Source organism: Ornithorhynchus anatinus, chromosome 11 (genome assembly GCF_004115215.2).
Source record: "Ornithorhynchus anatinus isolate Pmale09 chromosome 11, mOrnAna1.pri.v4, whole genome shotgun sequence".
Taxonomy (NCBI): Eukaryota; Metazoa; Chordata; class Mammalia; order Monotremata; family Ornithorhynchidae; genus Ornithorhynchus; species Ornithorhynchus anatinus.
Window position 1 is genome coordinate 3,677,676 of NC_041738.1, and position 17,273 is coordinate 3,694,948.

The 17,273-nt window shown below is 59.1% G+C and overlaps 2 protein-coding genes across 4 annotated transcripts in view; one reads left to right on the top strand and one right to left on the bottom strand.

Moving 5' to 3' along the window:
- SLC37A3 (solute carrier family 37 member 3) overlaps positions 1-17,273 on the bottom strand; it is a 25,658-nt gene continuing 8,385 nt past the window's right edge. For all 3 annotated transcript variants that reach the window (XM_029075287.1, XM_029075286.2, XM_039913459.1), the window contains 13 exons: positions 17,091-17,205; positions 14,802-14,894; positions 13,668-13,751; positions 10,095-10,240; positions 9,455-9,551; positions 9,042-9,126; positions 7,880-8,058; positions 5,726-5,867; positions 4,840-4,941; positions 3,936-3,983; positions 3,309-3,460; positions 1,937-2,002; positions 1-959 (listed from right to left, as the gene is read on the bottom strand). In XM_029075287.1, coding sequence (XP_028931120.1) covers positions 867-959; positions 1,937-2,002; positions 3,309-3,460; positions 3,936-3,983; positions 4,840-4,941; positions 5,726-5,867; positions 7,880-8,058; positions 9,042-9,126; positions 9,455-9,551; positions 10,095-10,240; positions 13,668-13,751; positions 14,802-14,894; positions 17,091-17,205 — 1,402 coding nt within the window. In that variant the 3' untranslated portion in view covers positions 1-866. The remainder of the gene's footprint in view (positions 960-1,936; positions 2,003-3,308; positions 3,461-3,935; positions 3,984-4,839; positions 4,942-5,725; positions 5,868-7,879; positions 8,059-9,041; positions 9,127-9,454; positions 9,552-10,094; positions 10,241-13,667; positions 13,752-14,801; positions 14,895-17,090; positions 17,206-17,273) is intronic.
- RAB19 (RAB19, member RAS oncogene family) overlaps positions 12,100-17,273 on the top strand; it is a 24,644-nt gene continuing 19,470 nt past the window's right edge. Inside the window, exon 1 of the mRNA XM_029075290.1 lies at positions 12,100-12,340. The gene's annotated coding sequence lies outside the window, so the exon portion shown is untranslated. The remainder of the gene's footprint in view (positions 12,341-17,273) is intronic.

A 17,273-nucleotide genomic window follows, 5' to 3' on the forward strand; every position in this document is an offset into this window, starting at 1 on the left:
GAGGATCAAAAAGGCAACTGCTTTTACTTTCCCGTCTCCACGCCCTAAACTGCAGGCCGCTAGGGCCTCCCTGTCTGTCAGTCGGTCACAAGTAGTGCTGGTTTGGACACGGCCGCCCCCCGGCAGCTAGCCGCGCCGCATCTCCCTAGACTCGCGGGTGCTCACCCGGCCCCGGGCTCCCCGCAAGGAGGGAAGGGCCCCGGGGGGATGTCCGGCTTGCAAAAGGTTGATTGCCTCCTCCCTCCCTCCCTGGGGCCGGGCTCCGGACGACCCAGCCCAGACGGAGGCCGGGGCGGGACGTTCCCGGCACGTCTGCGGCGACCGAAGGTCCCGGGTCTCGGAGGATGGAGCCCGGGGGGGAGGCTCCGGTGCCGAGGGCCACGCCGAGGAGAACGGGAGGCCGGTAGCCGGAGAGCGGAGCTCTGGGCGGCCTCACGCGGCGGCGGAGTCCCCGCTGCGGCCACGCAGCAATCTCCCCGGTTGGTGTCATCCCGCACTGGCGCCCCCGAAGTCCCCGGGCAAAGACCCGTTGTCCCCACACGGACGGCTGCTCGGCCTCCAGCCCTCCCGTCCACCTCCGGAGACTCAACTTTAAAAACTAAGCCCGAGGAAGCGATGGCCACGGCCGGCCCCACCGGGGTTCCGGCAGCTGGGGGAGACGCCCGTGGCGACGAGGGTCACTCCGTCCCCGCCCCCCGGCCGGCCCAGCGGCGCGGCCACGGGCGTCCCGGGCAGCCCGGCTCCCGGGTCGGCGGCCGGCGCCAGCCTCGGGAGAAGTCGCGAGTGGCGGTACCGGCCGGGGTCGGTCTCCCGGGGCGGGGAGGGGGCCGGCGGCCTCCAAGGACGGCCCCTCCGGCGGGGCCCGGTCACCCGCTCAGCGTTCGGGCGCGTCTCGCCTGCACGAGGGACTTGACCTCCCTTACGATTAACGGGGAGATGAAGATGATCGTAGAGCTCGTCTGGGGGAATGGGAGAGAGAGAAAGAGAAAACTGTCTTAGAACCGTAGCTGACGTTAACCCCCCTCAAGCCCGCTGCCCCTTAGGGCCCCCGGGGCTACTCAGAGGACCTCTTCCGGCCATCCGGGCCCGGCCGTCCCTTCCGATGGTACGGAGGTACTTCTTGGGGCTCTCGTCCCCCAACGGAGGGAATGCCTTGCCCCAGGGAGCCCTCACCATCCCCAAGCCAGGAGATCTTCTCCCCTAAGTCCGCGAAAGTCCAGGAGGGCCCGGGGAGAGGGCCCGCGCTCGGTCCCAGCACAACCTGCGGTGGGGCGGGGGCCAGAACCCGCTTTCCCGTGGCTACCGATCCGGGTCTGTCTCACCCCCTGACCCCTCTAGCCACCCAGCTGAACGGCACTGCCCCACGCCAGGCCACGGATCCCAACGGCCAAAGGGGGACCAGGGGGCAGGGAGGAAGGGGGTCCGGCCAAGCATCCCCCACTGCCAACGTCCCTGGCTCCGGGGAATGCCCGGAGCCCAGCTTGGCGTGAAGAGAAAGGCGGCGGAGGGGCTGGCGCCCCTTAGCCATCTTGCTCCCGGTGACTCGGAATCAAGGCCCTGCCGGGACACGGGTGAGCCCGGGTCACTGCTCTGTGAGGTCAGAGAGGGCAGTGACTACCTCTCAGCCAGGGGAAAAGCAGGATAAACGTGGTTTAAGGGCTGCCAGGTTGGTGGCCCCCGAGGGTCCTGACTGAAAGGAATCCCCTCCTTTAGAATCAGCGGGCCGGCCCACAGCAGAGGTGACCACTGCGACGCCCGCTGTTCACGGGGCACGGGTCTCCGCGCAGCTCAGACCCCGCTCGGGCCTCCGCCGCCCACCGCCTGTGTTCATTTTGACTTTCCACATGAGGATCCCGAGGGCATCCCTGCCGGCTCCCAGAGCAGTTGAGAAAAACCGTGAGCGAGAGAGGAACGAGACACACACTCACAGACTCACCATTAAAATGAAAAAATAAAACACCCACATCCATCCCAGGTTCTCCTGGATCAAAGACACCAGATACTAATGGGGGAGAAAAAGAGGGAGAAAAGGCCAGTGAGATAATGCCCCAGGGAAAGCAGACCAGGGCAGCGGGCAGTGGCTGTTCTAGGGACGAGACGAGGCGCAGCGGGGCCTACCCCGGGAGTCAGAAGGACCTTGTTCTAAGCCCAACTCCTCCACTTGCTGTGTGACCCTGGCCAAGTCACTTCACTTCTCTGGGTCTCGGTTCCCTCATCTGTAAAATGAGGATTAAGACCGTGAGCCCCTTGTGGGACAGGGACCGTGTCCAACCTGATTAACTTGCCTCTATTCCAGGGCCTAGTTTAGTGTCCAGCCCGGAGGAAGCATTTAACAACCAACATTTAAAAAAACACAAAAGCAAAAAGAAGGTTGGGATTTGTTTGGGCTGCAGCCGCCAGGCTCATCTCCAAATCCACCGCCTCCATTAATAACAACACTTTATGGCATTTGTTAAGCGCTTACTATGTGCCGAGCACTGGTCTGAACACTGGGGTTGATACAACAAAATTGGGTTGGACACGGTTCCTGCCCCTCTTGGGGCTTACGGTCTTAATCCCCATTTTGCAGACGTGGTAACTGAGGCACAGAAAAGTGAAATGACTTGCCCAAGGCCCCACAGTAGACGAGTGGCGGAGCCGGGATTGGAACCCACGTCCTCTGACTCCCAGGCCAAGGCAGGCGTCTCCCAAGCTTGTACCTCCCACTGTCAGGGAACGTTCCCCGATCCAAACTCACAGTCCGGAATCCCGGTCTTGCTTTGGGAGGGCAAAGTAAGGATACAGGTGCGAAAGTTTCCAATCCGTTCCTTCCGTTGTCCACCTTCCCCGCCACGACCCACCGAGGCCCAGAGAGGGTAAGCGGCTTGCCCAAGGTCCCAGAGCAGGCCAGGGGCAGAGGGGGCATTAGAAGCTGGGTCTCGTGCCTTTAGGAGAAGCAGCGTGGCTCAGTGGAAAGAGCCCGGGCTTGGGAGTCAGAGGTCAAGGGTTCGAATCCCATCTCTGCCACTTGTCAGCTGTGGGCAAGTCCCTTAACTTCTCTGGGCCTCAGTTACCTCATCTGTAAAACGGGGATGAAGACGGTGAGCCTCACGTGAGACAACCTGATGACCCTGTATCTACCCCAGCACTTAGACCAGTGCTCTGCACACAGTAAGCGTTTAACAAATACCAACATTATTATTTAGGCCCCGCTGCCGGCCCGCAGGGCTAACCGGAACCCCAGGGGCCTCGTTCGTCCCACAGAGACCGGCCCTGACCGGGCAAGGGGATCCGAACCCAGCCCCGGGGCCCCCGCCCAGGCCACTCACCTGGCCCACGGCCGCCCCGATGCTGCCAGTGCCATCCACGATGCCCGTGACGGTGGCCAAGGCCTCGCTGCTCCCGCGCACCAGCTCCTGCCGCCCCAGGTCCGCCGAGATGGCCGAGCTGATCATGTTGGATGGGCCGCCGATGAAGAACCCTAAAGCACGGTTCGGGGAGGGTCGGCCGCCGGTCCCGCTCCGGGCCGAGGCTACTCCAACGGAGGCTCGGCCGCCGGATTCCCACCGGGAGACATTAGGACTTTGGTCCCACATAATAATACCAATGGTATTAAGCGCTGATGGTGTGTCAAGCACCGTTCTAAGCACTAGGATGGATACAAGATAATCGGGTCGGACACAGTCCGAGCCCCGCGTGGGGCTCACGGTCTTAATCCCCATTTTACAGGTGAGGTAACTGAGGCACAGAGAAATGAAGTGACTCGCCCAAGGTGACCCAGCCGACAGGTGGCGGAGCCGGCATTAGAACCCACGACCTCTGACTTTCAGTCCCGGGCCCCATCCACCAGGCCACGCCGCTACTCGTGTGCTGCTGCTTCCCCCCGTCCTGTTCTAGTGCCACCCCCGACGGCCACCGGACTGGCCGGGGGCCGGTGAGAGGCCTGGGGACCGTACCTGTGACGGCCATGAGAAGCGCGTTGATGGATTTATCGTTCGGCGATCCTGCAAGGAAGGGCACCGTGTCAGCCTCCTGAGGCGCCCGCTCGAGCGCCGCTCCCCGATGGGGCAGAGCCGACTCCCGCCCTGCGGAAACTGTCTCGGCATCGGCCTCTGGCGGGTTTCTCGTGAGCCCCTGACCTGGCCCGGAGCCCAGTCTCGGGGAGGGTGGTCCCACGCAGGCTGGGGTTCTCCACCCGTCCCCCGGCTCGCGTCAGCCCAGCCGGTGCACTAGCCCACCGGGTGGGGGAGGGGGTCGTACCCCGGGAGCCTGTCGTAGGTGAGCGGCATCCGGCCCCCCGCAGCCAGCGGGACCACGGGGCCCGGGAAATTCTACAGCGGAGCTCGAGGGGGACGGAAGTGGGGACAGTGGGCTGGACAGGGGGCTGGGGACAGAGACTGAACTTCAAACACGGGGGACCGTCTCCGGGCCCGAGAGGGTCAGGGAAAGTGGGAAGCCTGACCGGGGGCTCATCAGAACGGCCCCCTTTCAACTCCGGGGCGCCACCCACGCTTCGGAGAGCCCCTCTGCCCGCCGACGGCCCCGGAGCCCCAACCTTCCCAACCACCTCCGGTCTCCCCCGACTCCTCGCGCTCCGGCCACTTGGCCCGGGGGCCTCCCGGGGCTCGGCCGAACGGAAGCCACCGCGCCCGTCCCATCGACAACCCGCTGGCCGACGACGGGTGCCCAAGGCCCTTCGGCTCAGAGAAACTTCGCTCCCTTTTACGGCTTTGTGGAGGACCTTGTCCCCGGGCACCCGCCCACACAAGAAGACCTGGTGGGCGGAGGTGGGCCAGGTCCCCAGGGGGCGGGCCCCGGGGGCACCGGAGCGGGCCAGGCGGGGCCTCCCGGGCTACTCACGGCTGTATCCGACGAGGGCCCCGATGGCCAGGAGGAGGCTGACCGCCAGCACCGGAGCTCTCTTCTGCAGAACGTCCGAGATGAACCCCTGCAGCGTCCCACCTGCGCAACGGCAGAAAGAGAGGGTCGCGTTCCAGAACCCACCCTGGGTGCGGGCAGGGGGGGAGGCGGGAGTCCAGAAGCCCGTCGAGGGGTATTTAATAACCAAAATAATAATAACAACTGACAGTTGTTCAGCGCTTACTACGTGCCAGGCACCGTACTAAGCTCTGGGGCAGATACAAGCATATCAGGTCGGACACAGTCCCTGCCCCACGTGGGGCTCAGAGTCTCAATTCTCAGTTTCCAGATGAGGGAACCGAGGCACAGAGAAATGAAGTGACTCAGCCAGGTCCCACAGCAGACGAGTGGCTGAGCGGGGATTAGAACCCAGGTCCCGGGGGGCCCAGGGATTGTGGCAGGAGTGGCCGCCTAAGGAACACAAAATCCCAGGCTCCTTTAGGAACTGAGGACGGAGGAGTGAACTGGGGATGGTAAGGGGTGGAGGCCATGGGAATAATAATAATGATAATAATGCTGTCTGTTAAGTGCTTACTACGTTCCAGGCACTGTTCTAAGCGCTGAGGTAGACACAAGCTAATCGGGTTGGACACAATCCCTCTCCTACACGGGGCTCACGGTCTTAATCCCCATTTTCCAGATGAGGTCACGGAGGCGCAGAGACGTTAAGGGACTTGCCCGAGGTCCCGCAACGGACGAGCGGCGGAGGGGGGGATTAGAACCCGGCTCCTTCTGACTCCCAGGCCCGTGCTCTATGGACCAGACCACGCCGCCTCTCTACACGGACGTCCCCGATTGCCAGGGAGAAAGGCTCTGCCGGACGTACCGATGATCCCGCCGACGTCATACCAGATGGACAGCCGGTCCGCTTCCACCTCCTTCCAGCCAAAGTTGTTGCTCAGGTAGAAGGGCAGCCAGAAGAAGAAGGAGTAATTCACTAGCTTCAGGCAGGCGAAGGCCAGAGAGTACTATCCGGGGACAGAAAAGAAGAGAAAGTCTCACGGAGGGCGTTGCCAAAAACCCGACGACCCCGCCGTTCCCCTCCCTGGCCTCGTTTCTTTCGAGAATAATAATCACGGTATCTGTTAAGCGCGTACTACGTGCCAGGCGCTGTTCAGGCTACTCCCTTCAGGGAGAAGGGAGGGGGGCACCCAGAGGGCACTTGCTTAGGAAAGTCAATCAGACTGTAAGCTCACTGGGGGTAGGGAATGGAGCTGTTTACTGTTATTCATTCACTTACTCAATAGTATTTATTGAGCGCTTACTATGTGCACAGCACCGTACTAAGCGCTTCGAATGGACAATTCGGCAACAGATAGAGACCATCCCTGCCCAATGACGGGCTCACGGTCTAATGAGCAAATAGTCAGACGGCAGAGCAAAACAGAATAAAACAAGACAACATAATCACAATAAACTGAATCAAGGGGATGCGTCATAATAACAATAATAATGGCGTTTGTTAAGCACTTACCATGTGGCAGGCACTGTACTAAACACCGTAGATGCAAGGTAAGCAGGTTGGATCCACATGGAGTCTTAATCCCCATTTTACAGACGAGGAAACTGAGGCCCTGAGAAGCATATTAATGTCTGTCTCCTCCCTCTCTAGACTGTCAGCTTCTTCGTGAGCAGGGAATGTGTCTGTTTACTGTTGCACGAGGCTCTCCCCCAAGCATTTAGCACAGTGCTCTGCACATAGTAAGCACTCAATAAATAGGACCGAATGAGTCAGTGGCATTTACTGAGCATCTGGCACCGTACTAAGCACACGGGAGAGTACCACAGCAGCAGGACAACTCTTTCCCATCCTCGAGGAGCTTAAGCGGGAGATGGCGCAACACAAACAAGGAGCCGCAACACACCAAGAGACCGCAGAGTCACAGCTCCGAGGAGCCGAGAGCCCGTGGCCGCCAGGATGATGGGGACCCAGGCCCTCACCCGAATTCTAGCTCCCCACGTCGTGCCCACTCTCCGCACTGCCACTCTTGAGGAAAAACGCTTAGCGACGTTAACCCAGGGGCAGACCCGGACGCAGCTGGCATCGAGATTGGGAGATCCAGACGGCAGGCGAGTGTGTTTGAAGAGGGCTGACTGTGTGGAAAGCACTCTGCTGAGCACTTGGGAGATGACGATACACTAGACTTGGCAGATACAATCCCTGCCGACGAGGAGGGCAGAGTTGAGTGGGATGAAGGGGAGAGCTCGGAGGGTCGAGGAGTGCAATTCCAGAAGACAACAGACTCGGGAATTCCTTTCTCCAGAACTGGGGCTGGGCCCCGCCGTTCCCCGGCTTCGGGACCGGTTTCCCCTCTCCCGTCCCGGACGACACCCAGCCCACCAGCGCCCAGGATCCGGGCAGCCCCAGACCCGTAAGCGACAGCGAACCTCACCGGGCTCCCACTCAGGGAGGCGAAGGGCCTCCCGACCAGCTGGAGTCGGAGACAGGTGTGAAGGAAGCGCCACCACGAAACCCCGAAACGCGAGCTTTCAGAATTTTCGGAAGCACGCAGTCACAGGAAGTGAGATTTCTTCAGCTGTGGTCGCCGCCTTGCCCCGGGCCGGGGGCTTTTTAGCAACCAGAGCGGTTTTGCAACCCAAACAAACCCTGATAAACAAGATTGTTAGATTGGACACAGTCCCCCGTCCCACGGGGGACTCACCGTCTCAATCCCCCTTTTACAGATGAGGTAACTGAGGCCCACAGAAGTGAGGTCACTTGTCCGAGGTCACACAGCAGCCAAGCGGCGGGTCCTTCTGCCCCTGCTCTATCCATTAGGCCACGCTGTTTCTCGCGCATTGTTATAAATTCAAAATAAGTTCGCCCACGTGAAAGCCCTCTGAATAATCACAGTACCGACAATCCCAAGGGTTTTATTATTAGCATGACTCTAAAGCCCGGACAACACCTGTGCCCTCGACAGGAACGGGGCCTCAGGAGCATCCGTGTGCCGGGGAGAGGTGGCGTCTGGCTCCTTACCAGTATAACCCCGGGAAGGCAGCAGGCCTGGCAGAAGCCTATGGCCTGGGGCTGGTTGCGGTCGGCGGCTTGGATCGAGTAGTTTGGTTCATATTCCTCCTCGGCGTCGGCACTGCTGATCAGCGGCTGGTGCGAGTCTTCTTCCGGGCTCACTTCTTCTGCCTCGACCTCTGGGAGTCCTGCAAGGGCAAGGCAGAGTCTCGGGGTCTGGGAGACGGTGAGGCTGGAGGGCAGGGGCTCGCTCCGGCACCATGGCGGGGAGACCGCCTACCCGAGGACAACCGTCCATCCCCTTGCCAGCCGTTACCCAGGAAGTCCGGCCCTGGGAGTTAACGTCTGTCCGTCGGAAAGGCTCTATCTTTCCCGAGTCTGTCTGCCCGTGGCTCCCCCGGCCCCAGAGGGAAACTGGTGAGAGGGGACGGGGGAGCGGGTGAGGGGCGGAGCGCCAAACGTCGGCTCCGGGGCCGATCCCGTCGCCGGGACCGAGGCCCGCCCTCCATTCCCCACGGAATGGTCCTGAGGTCTGTCGTCGTCATCGATAACTGGGGAAGGTGTGAGGGAGGCAGCGGGATGCGGCGTGGATCTGGCCTCTAGGCTCTGATGAGTTAACCGATCGATCGGCATCGGAAAGATCCGACTTTCAAAGCAGAACCGAGAGCTCCCAACGGGGCCTGGCGATCTGGGACGGGCCAAGCCGGGAGGCGGAGGGGGTGATATCCTCGGTTTCGTATCCCGGCCGGAAACCCTCAGGGGTGGGCCTCGCCTCCCGTCGCCCCCGGGGCCGTGCATCAGCAGGAATCCTCGTGCTCCCAGTTGCACTTCAAACCCCTCGGCCGTGTGCCACTAGGATTTCTTCCTCAGCTCCAGATGATACTAACGGTACTACTTTAAGTGCCTCCCAAAGGTTCAGCATCAGGCTAAGAGCTGAGAAACCAAATACGGGGGGAGGAACGAGAGAAGGCCCAGGCAGAATCCCCTTACTTCCTGGCTGGGCTACCGTCGGCAGTGGAGCTTTGGGGAAAGCCCTCTCCTCCCTCAGAGGGCCCAAGTCGCAAGTCTCTCGTTATCTTATTTCAGGCACGGTGAACGGCCCAGCCGGCCCGCCCTGGACCGTCCCTGATAGGTGGGTGGGAGGGGTGGGGGCCCGGCGGGTTCTCCTCACCGATTTCCTTTGGGGATGTCAGAAGGCCGAAGAAGACGACGATCCCGCCCACAAACTGCACCGCGGCCGTCACCAGGAAGGCGTACTGGGAGAGAGAGAGACACGGGATAGAGGTGGGCCCTCGGATTCGCGGGTCCCCCACGTGAGCCCCAAAAGACGGCCCACTATAATCAAGGTCTCCCCTCCAGCCCCGGGCCCTAGCACAGATGTCCAGCCGGGCTGCCTCCAGATGGAGATCAGTCAGGGCACGGATTCCGGATCTCGATCCTCCCGGCTTACGGGAACGTTGTGGGGGCAAGAGATCCAGATCGGGTGGGACCTTCTCATCAACTCCAGAGAGGTGCGGGAGTTAGGCGCCAAAGGACTCCTCCCCGTTCCAGGGGTCCCCGGGGGTGGATCTCAGAAGGACCCACCTCGTAACCGTACTGCAGAAACCAGGAGGCCAGGCCGGCTCCCAAAATATTGCCCACCGAAGCGCAGGCGCTCCAGAGGCCAAAGAGAACGCCGCGTCTGGGAGGGAAAGCCGAGGCAGAGAAAAGAAGAGGTGATTAAACCTGCAAAACTGAAGCTAAAACAATGAGCTCCTTGCAAACTAAGAGGTTACGGTCAAACATACAGATAGGACACAGGCAGCAGACATGAATCTATTTCCAAAAATCTGACAGCGGCCGGGTGGGGCCGGGAGCATCACAATCTCTCCGTTCCTTAGCAGAACTCGGGACCAGATGATTCTGGACTCTTTTGGGTGGGCCACCACGGCCTCCCGTTTCTGATCTATCCCGCTGTAGCTGTCGGGGGCTCCGGGGGCTGGGACAAAAAGCACCCACCGTCACCGTGCCCGGCCCTTGCCCGGGTCCTAACTGTTGGAGGGGGAGGAGCGAGCATTTCCGCACGCTCCCCGGCTCAGAGCGCCGGCGGATAGGTGGCGGGGAACCCTGGCAGCAGAATCTTCCAGGAGAGGTCCCGCCGCGGGCTGTGGGGGTGGACCGTCGGGAAGTCGAGGACACTCAGGGCTAAAGAGAACCGCGGCGTCTGGGGGAGAGGGGCGCTCACCCGGCCTTCCCGAACCAGTTGCCCATGACGGCCACGACGCAGGGCCAGCCGGTGGACTGCAGGAGGCCGTTCCCCACCCACAAGCTGCAGTAGAACCATTTGTTGTAGAAACGCAGCCACTCCGTGACGGTGCCAAACACAAACACCTGCAGGGCCACGGACGGACAGACAGACAACAGCCAAGATATTAGCCCGGGGAACCGCTTCGACACCAACGGGACCTCCGGGGACCTCACGGCTGCATCCCCGGAAAACTGCCTAAACAGACGTCTCTGGCTCGGTCAGGGGGTACCAGATACCATGTGCTCGAGGGCCCAGTTTATTTATGATCAGAATTAAAATATCCACTGAGTACACGAGCTGCTCAAAATAGCCACTTATATGCTCTTCTGGGTTTTAATCCCGGCTTCGCCACTTGTCCGCCGTGCGGCCTTGGACAAGCCATTTCACTTCTCTGGAACTGAGGTACAGTAAAATGAGGATTAAGACTGTGAGCCCCATGTGGGACATGAATGGTGTTCAACCTGATTAACCTGCATCTCTACCAGGGCTTAGTTTAGTGTCCAGCACATAGTAAGTGTTAAACAACCAACATTTTAAAAAAACACAAAAGAACAGGGATTAAGGCTGTGAGCCCCACGTGGGACAAGGACGGTGTCTGGCCTGATTAGCTTGGATCTGCCCCAGTGCTTACTTAGAGAAGCAGCGTGACTCAGTGGAAAGAGCCCGGGCTTGGGAGTCAGAGGTCATGGGTTCGAATCCCGGCTCTGCCACTTGTCAGCTGTGTGACTGTGGGCAAGGCACTTCACTTCTCTGGGCCTCAGTGACCTCATCTGGAAAATGGGGATTAACTGTGAGCCTCACGTGGGACAAACTGATTACCCTGTATCTCCCCCAGCGCTCAGAACAGTGCTCTGCACCTAGTAAGCGCTTAAATACCAACATTATTCTTATTATTACTACAGTGCCTGGCACCTAGTAATCAATCGGTCGTATCTGGTAGGCATTTATATACCATTTTAAAAAAAGGTTCCGAGTCCAGGTTTTACAGGTTGACTCGTTTTTTGGCAGTAGTATTTACTGAGTGTGAAATACCGTAAAACGTGCTTAGAAGAATAAAGCAGTAGCAAGGTGTGCTTCCTGCCCTCAGAGAGCTACGACGTATACTCATGTTTCCCATGATGTTCTTTGTTTAAGGGGAAATTGAGGCTCCCTCATCCAACCATGTGCCCCCAGCAGGATGGAACGGGTTTGTGGGACTGTACTCACCCAAGCGCTTAGTACAGTCCTCTGCACACTCAGTAAATACAACTGACTGAGTGACCCCCTGCATCTGCTGACCTTCCCCTCCTAGAGGGCCAATTCCCGAAACCAGAGCTCACTGCCTCCATCTTCTGTACGTTCTCTCGGAGGCTCACAGTAAGAGGGATAGTTCTGATATCTGCTAAGTGCTCGCTATGTGCCAAGCACTGTACTGAGCGAGTAGGAGTCAAAAGATAATCAGGTGGGATGCAGGCGGCGGGGGGGGGGGGGGAGAACTGGTATTTCATCCTCATTTTACAGTTGAGGAAACTGAGGCCCAGAGAAGTGAGGTGACTTGCTCAAGGTCACCCAACAGGCAAGTGGCAGGGCTGGGTTCGGAACCCAGGTCCTCTCACTCTCTGGCCCGGGTTCTTTCCACTAGGCTACGCCGCACAGGGCTCTGCCCAAAGCGTGGGATGGAGAATCAATCAGGATCTAGGGTCTAGGGACCGGATCACAACGTCGGTACCGTTAGCTTCGAATACAAAAAGGATGACGAATGTGTGTGTTTGTCCCGCAGGCCATCCTTCCTGGCCTCTTCACCGTCCCCAACTCTGACTACTGCTTGAAATCTGAAGGGAACAGGAAATTCTGTCTTCCGGGCTTCTGCTAACCACAGTGTAGAACAAAAGCTTCCTGGTTGAGGTTGAGAGGCGCTTCTTCTCGGAGGGCCACGGGCAAATAGAAACCGTGTTTTAGGGAAGTCCGTGGCTGCTCATCGGGCCGGGCCCCCGGCGGCTGCGGCAACCACCGCCTCCCGGTTACGGGAGCCTCCCTCTGGAAGCCGTCTTTTTTCCGAGGCGCCGCTCCTCTCGGTCTCCGCTCCTCTCGGTCTCCGCGTGAGGACCCGGAGAGGGAGTGCTGACGCATCCCCGGGCATCTGCCCGGGAGACCCCAGGGACCTAATCTCAGAGCGACGAACCATCCGACAACACAGAACCCAGGTGGGTGGCTGCTCGTATATCCGCCCCCCGTCCCACTCCGCCTGCTCTCCCCTTACTCTCTTCACTCCACTGAGTGTCTTCCTGACCCTGATTTCCCCCTTTCAACGTCCTCTTCCACCTGTCCCCAGTGTCTTGTACTCCTCAATTCCCACCCGCTCCCCAGAGCCTGCCGCACTAGCTCTCTGACAGCTAAATCAGAGGAGTCTTTGAGTTGTCCACCCCCTGCTTTCCATAGCAACCGCTTCCTCCCACAGTGGAAGGTTTTGGGGGGAGTGGGCAGGGAGAGATCGAGTCCCACAGAAAGCTGTGGAGGGGGAACAAATGAGGTTCAGGGACGAGTGGGCAATAATGGGTCACCGGAAGGAGAATCAAGGACGGAGAAGGGAGAGCCGGGGGAATTGGAGAGTCCGTCCTGGAGGAGTAAAGAGCGCGAGGTGGTCGGCGCCGGCTCACTAGGGGAGAGTCCGTCGGGGAAGGAGAGTGGGGAGGTACGGGTGTTGGATGGTCCGCGGTGGGTCACCGGGAGAAACTAAGGCATAGAGGGGGATGGCCTGGGCTGGGTCACTGGGACAGAGTCAGGGATGGAGAGAGGACAGTCAGGGGTGACGGATGATCGGTGCCGGGTCACTGGAGCGGAAGAGTTAGGGGAGTCGGATGGATGGCCATGCTGGGTCACTGGGTCAATCGGGGTGGGTCAATCAGGGCTGGAGAGGGGAGAGTCCGGGATGATGGATGACTCACGCTGGGTCACTGGGGGAGTAGGGGAGGGAGAGGGGAGAGACGAGGTGACGGATGATCCACGCTGGGTCACCTGAGGGAAACTAAGGGCCGGGGAGGGGAGAGTTGGGGTGTGGGTTGACCTGCCCTTGCCATGAAGGTGACGCCCAGGAGGACACCGGCATTCTGATGTGGCTGTTAGAGAGCGTTCTAGGTAGGACCTGCAGCCGTGTTGTTGCTCAGGACCTTATGTTCTTCCCCAGAGGCCATAGTTGCGAGTGGCCCTGTGGCCAGAGGGGAGATGGGAGAGAGGGCCCGGCTCCACTTTGGGGTGTTGGCAGTGGCGATTTGGGGGCCAGATAGAGAGCCACTGGGGAAAGAGGAGAGGATACCCGAGTCGCCAGCCTCACCACTGCCAAAGGATCCCACAGCTCTTCCGTTGGGGAGTGGCGGGCCAATCCCCGACCCCAGCCCCTTCAAGGCCCCGATCGGGGTCAGACCAAGGAAGGATCAAGAGCCCAGGTTGCCCCCATCCTGGGGCTAGGAGATGGCAGAGCCGTCCCTGCCTCAGAGGAAGCGCCGATTGAGAGAGGAGATCTTTCCCACTTACCACCAGGGCAGAGGAGCACATGCCGAAGGAGAGAACCCAGCGCAAATTCAGCCGATCCCCCACTATGCCGCTGATGAAAAGGCCCTAGAAAACAAACAGAACTGCATGGGGATCTTTCACAGCTTGGAACTCGTGGACTCGGACAGGCGTATGGCAAATCAATTGGAACAACCAACGGGCTCAGAGACTCAAAAAAACACTGACACCTACTCAAGGGGATGAGTGAAACGTCAAAGTTGATTAGTGGGCTGCTCCCTTAAAACTGTGTGTGTGCGTGTAAGAGAAATTCAGCACTGGAGACGGGAAAATCTAAGAAGGCATCAAACAATCCATCTGACAGGCAGGAAGAGACAGCATCTCACCGGGGATCAAATGAACTTCAATACGAGCCCTACAAATGAGGTATTAAGCAACCCCAACAGAAGTGGTGGGGAATAGGGGGTGGGAATGGATGAGACTTCATTAGTCACAAAGATATTTCATCTGGCTTTGACTGTGCACACACTCAGGGCCTCTAGAGACCAGATAACCAATATCTGCTTTGGGGGGTGCTCAGTGGACTGTGCCAGGACAGGGAGGTGGGTAGGAGACAGGGAGGAAAGGAGAGAACAGAAGAGGAGGGAGAAGGTGGGACGGGGGGAAGGAGGAAGTAGGGAGCAAGGAGAGCAGAGGTAAGGGAAGGAGGAGGGGGGAGACCAACAATGATATTCAGAGTCTTGGATGATTTGGAAGAAACTGGTCAAAGGGATTTCAGGAACTGGAATTAACTCCGAGCGCAAACGCTCTCTCCGACTCTTTCCTTGATCTTCTTAAGTTTGACATTTCTAAACCCATTTTTTATTCTGGGGGGGATAATATTTGCTCAGGGCTAACTAGGTGCCAGGCACCGTACTAAGCGTTGGAGTAGATGCAAGTTAATCATGTTGGACACAGTCCACGTCCCATTTGGGACTCACAGTTGAAATCCCCATTTTACAGATGAGGCAACAGACACAAAGAAGTGAAGGGACTTGTCCGAGGCCACAGAGCAGACAAGAGGCGGAGGTGGGATTAGAACCCAGGCCCTCCTGACTCCCGGGCTCTATCCACTAGGCCACGTGGCTTCTCCCCCCGGCGTTTCCAAATACGACTTACCACGGCATAGGAAAAGAGGAAGATGGTATCCAGGGTCCCCAGGAAGAGAGTGGCTGCCTCCCCACTGGGGAAGAGATGGCTTCTGTTCCAGAGCTGCAGGAAGATTCGAAGGCGTCAGGGTGTGCACGTCCACCATCCTCCCCAACACCACGGGATCCTAAAGCCGTTGAGGCAGGACCCGTCCTTCGACATCCCACTAGACTTGATGACCATTCTCCCCAAGTCCAACGCGCGGCCCCAACTGCACACCATCACTCTGGGCTTCGGGGACGGCCTGAGGCTTTCGCTTGGCGGCATTTTAGAGGGCGTCCTCCTCAAACGGTCAGGACGTCCTCTACAGTCACGGGCGGGCCTCGGGGTCGGCCTGGGAGCCGTCAGGGGGGCGTTCCGATCGCAGCACTTGATTCTCTCTGGGGCTTAGCTGCCTCGCTCTGCTTCCTCGCCCTCCCTCCCCTCAAAGGACCAAACGTCAACTCTTGACGCAGTTTGCCGAGCGCCCACTGAGCGCGCGATGCACTGTCCTAAACACCTGAGGGCTGGCAGGAGTTGGCCAAAAACGCTGTGGGAAGGAAAACTGCCCAGAACTCCCGACCGCAGGGAGACTAAACCAGTTGGAATTTCGGCTTCACTGTCGCCACCAAGAGGAGGCAGCCCCCAGCCGGGGACTGCCACACGGCCTCCGTTGCCGTGGCGTCGTTCGGTACGCTCCACCGACTCATCTTGGGAGAGTAACGGTTGCCGATCTCTCCGCCGTCCTGGGTGGATGAGACCAACGGGCTGGCTGTCGGGGCTCGGTCCCGGCGGCCACTCCCCGGGAAGATCAGAGGGGTGAGGTTGCAATCCACGAATTTGAAGACAGCGGGCCTCTATGGGCTTGCATGGATGGCAGCCTGTCTGTTCAATCGACGGCATTTATTGAGCGCTTCCTGTGTGCAGAGCACTGTACTAAGCGTTTGGCAGAGTTCAGTAGAACAGAGTCGGGAGACACGTTCCCTGCCCCCAGTGAGCTAGGGGAGGTTTACCCGGTTGCTTTCAGAGAGACAGGGGCTTATTTTGGAATCCGTTCCTCATCGACCGCCGCTGGAGAAAGGGATACCCGATAATCAGCCTAGGACGACCAACCAATAAATCGATTAATCAATCGTATTTATTGAGTTCTGTGTACAAAGCACTCTATGAAGCGCTTGGACTTAGTACAATACACTATTATAAAATATTGGACTTATAGTGCACTGCACAGTCGCCCACAATGAGCGATCGATTGAACCCCTGCCCTTGAGTCCTTCTTTCTCCCCCTTCCTTCCTCCCCACAACTGGTGAATAGCAGGGGGCCGTCGGGGAGGGCTCCGGTCGCTCCACTGGCCAGAAAGCTGGAACACAAGGCACGGGACAAGCAATCCGGGGCACGGAACGCGGCCGGAGTCATCCTCCCCGACCCACACAGCCGCCGCCAGGGTCACCTAACCCCCCACCCCCACCCCCCGGGCCCAAAAAAAGACTCACGGTTTGAAACCGCTCCCGTCTCACTCACGGATTTGTCACGCTCGCATCTTATTTTTTACAAAATGGTATTTGTTCAGCGCTTACTATGTGCCAGACACTATTCTAAGCGCTGGGGAGACACAAGCTAATCAGGTTGGACACGGTCCAGGTCTCACATGGGGCTCATAGTCTTCATCCCCATTTTACAGACGAGGTTAACTGAGGCCCAGAGAAGCGAAGTGGTTTGCCCACCTGACTCCTAGGACCGGGCTCTATCCACTAGGCCACGCTGCTTCCCAAGAGCACTCTACTGTGTAAGAGCAGCCCGGGAGGCGGTGACACTTCTTGTCCGGGGCTCCATCTGAGTGACCCCGGAGCCTGGCTTGTGAAATCCTGTCTGCTCCTCGAAAGGAAGGTGTCACACGACTGCAAACCCGCAAGGACCTCGAGGGCTCGGGGGCAGACCCGAGTCCCTTGGAAAGGCGTTCCCCAAGCTGTGTGTCCCGCAGGACGGGGACGGCTTCGCCCCACACTCCCTCAGGTGCCCTCCTAGACTCTTCGGAGCAACTCTGGGCCCGGACCGTTCGCTTCCCAAGACCCTCCACTCCCACAGCAGACGGGAATTCCTTCGGAATGCAGTGGGATCGAATGTGTCTGCTATATTGTATCCTCCCAAGTGCTTAATACGGTGCCCCGCACACGGTAAGCGCTCAATAAATATGACCGACCGACTGACTGCTGACACAGCGCTCCTGGAACTCATCTTACATCAGCCGCGGCAAAGCATCTGAGCCCCAGCCCCCTTACCTCTTGAGGGTAGAGTTCAGCCTCGGAGCTGTTGAGAACCATTGGAGTCCACTGGCTGGAGATGCTGACCTTGACGTTGCTAAAAGTCTTCCTGGAGGCATGGAGCAGGGAATAGCTGCAGGACAGGGAGGGAAACGGCAACTGAAAAATGGGAAGGGACGCCCCCACCCCAAAACTGCCGGG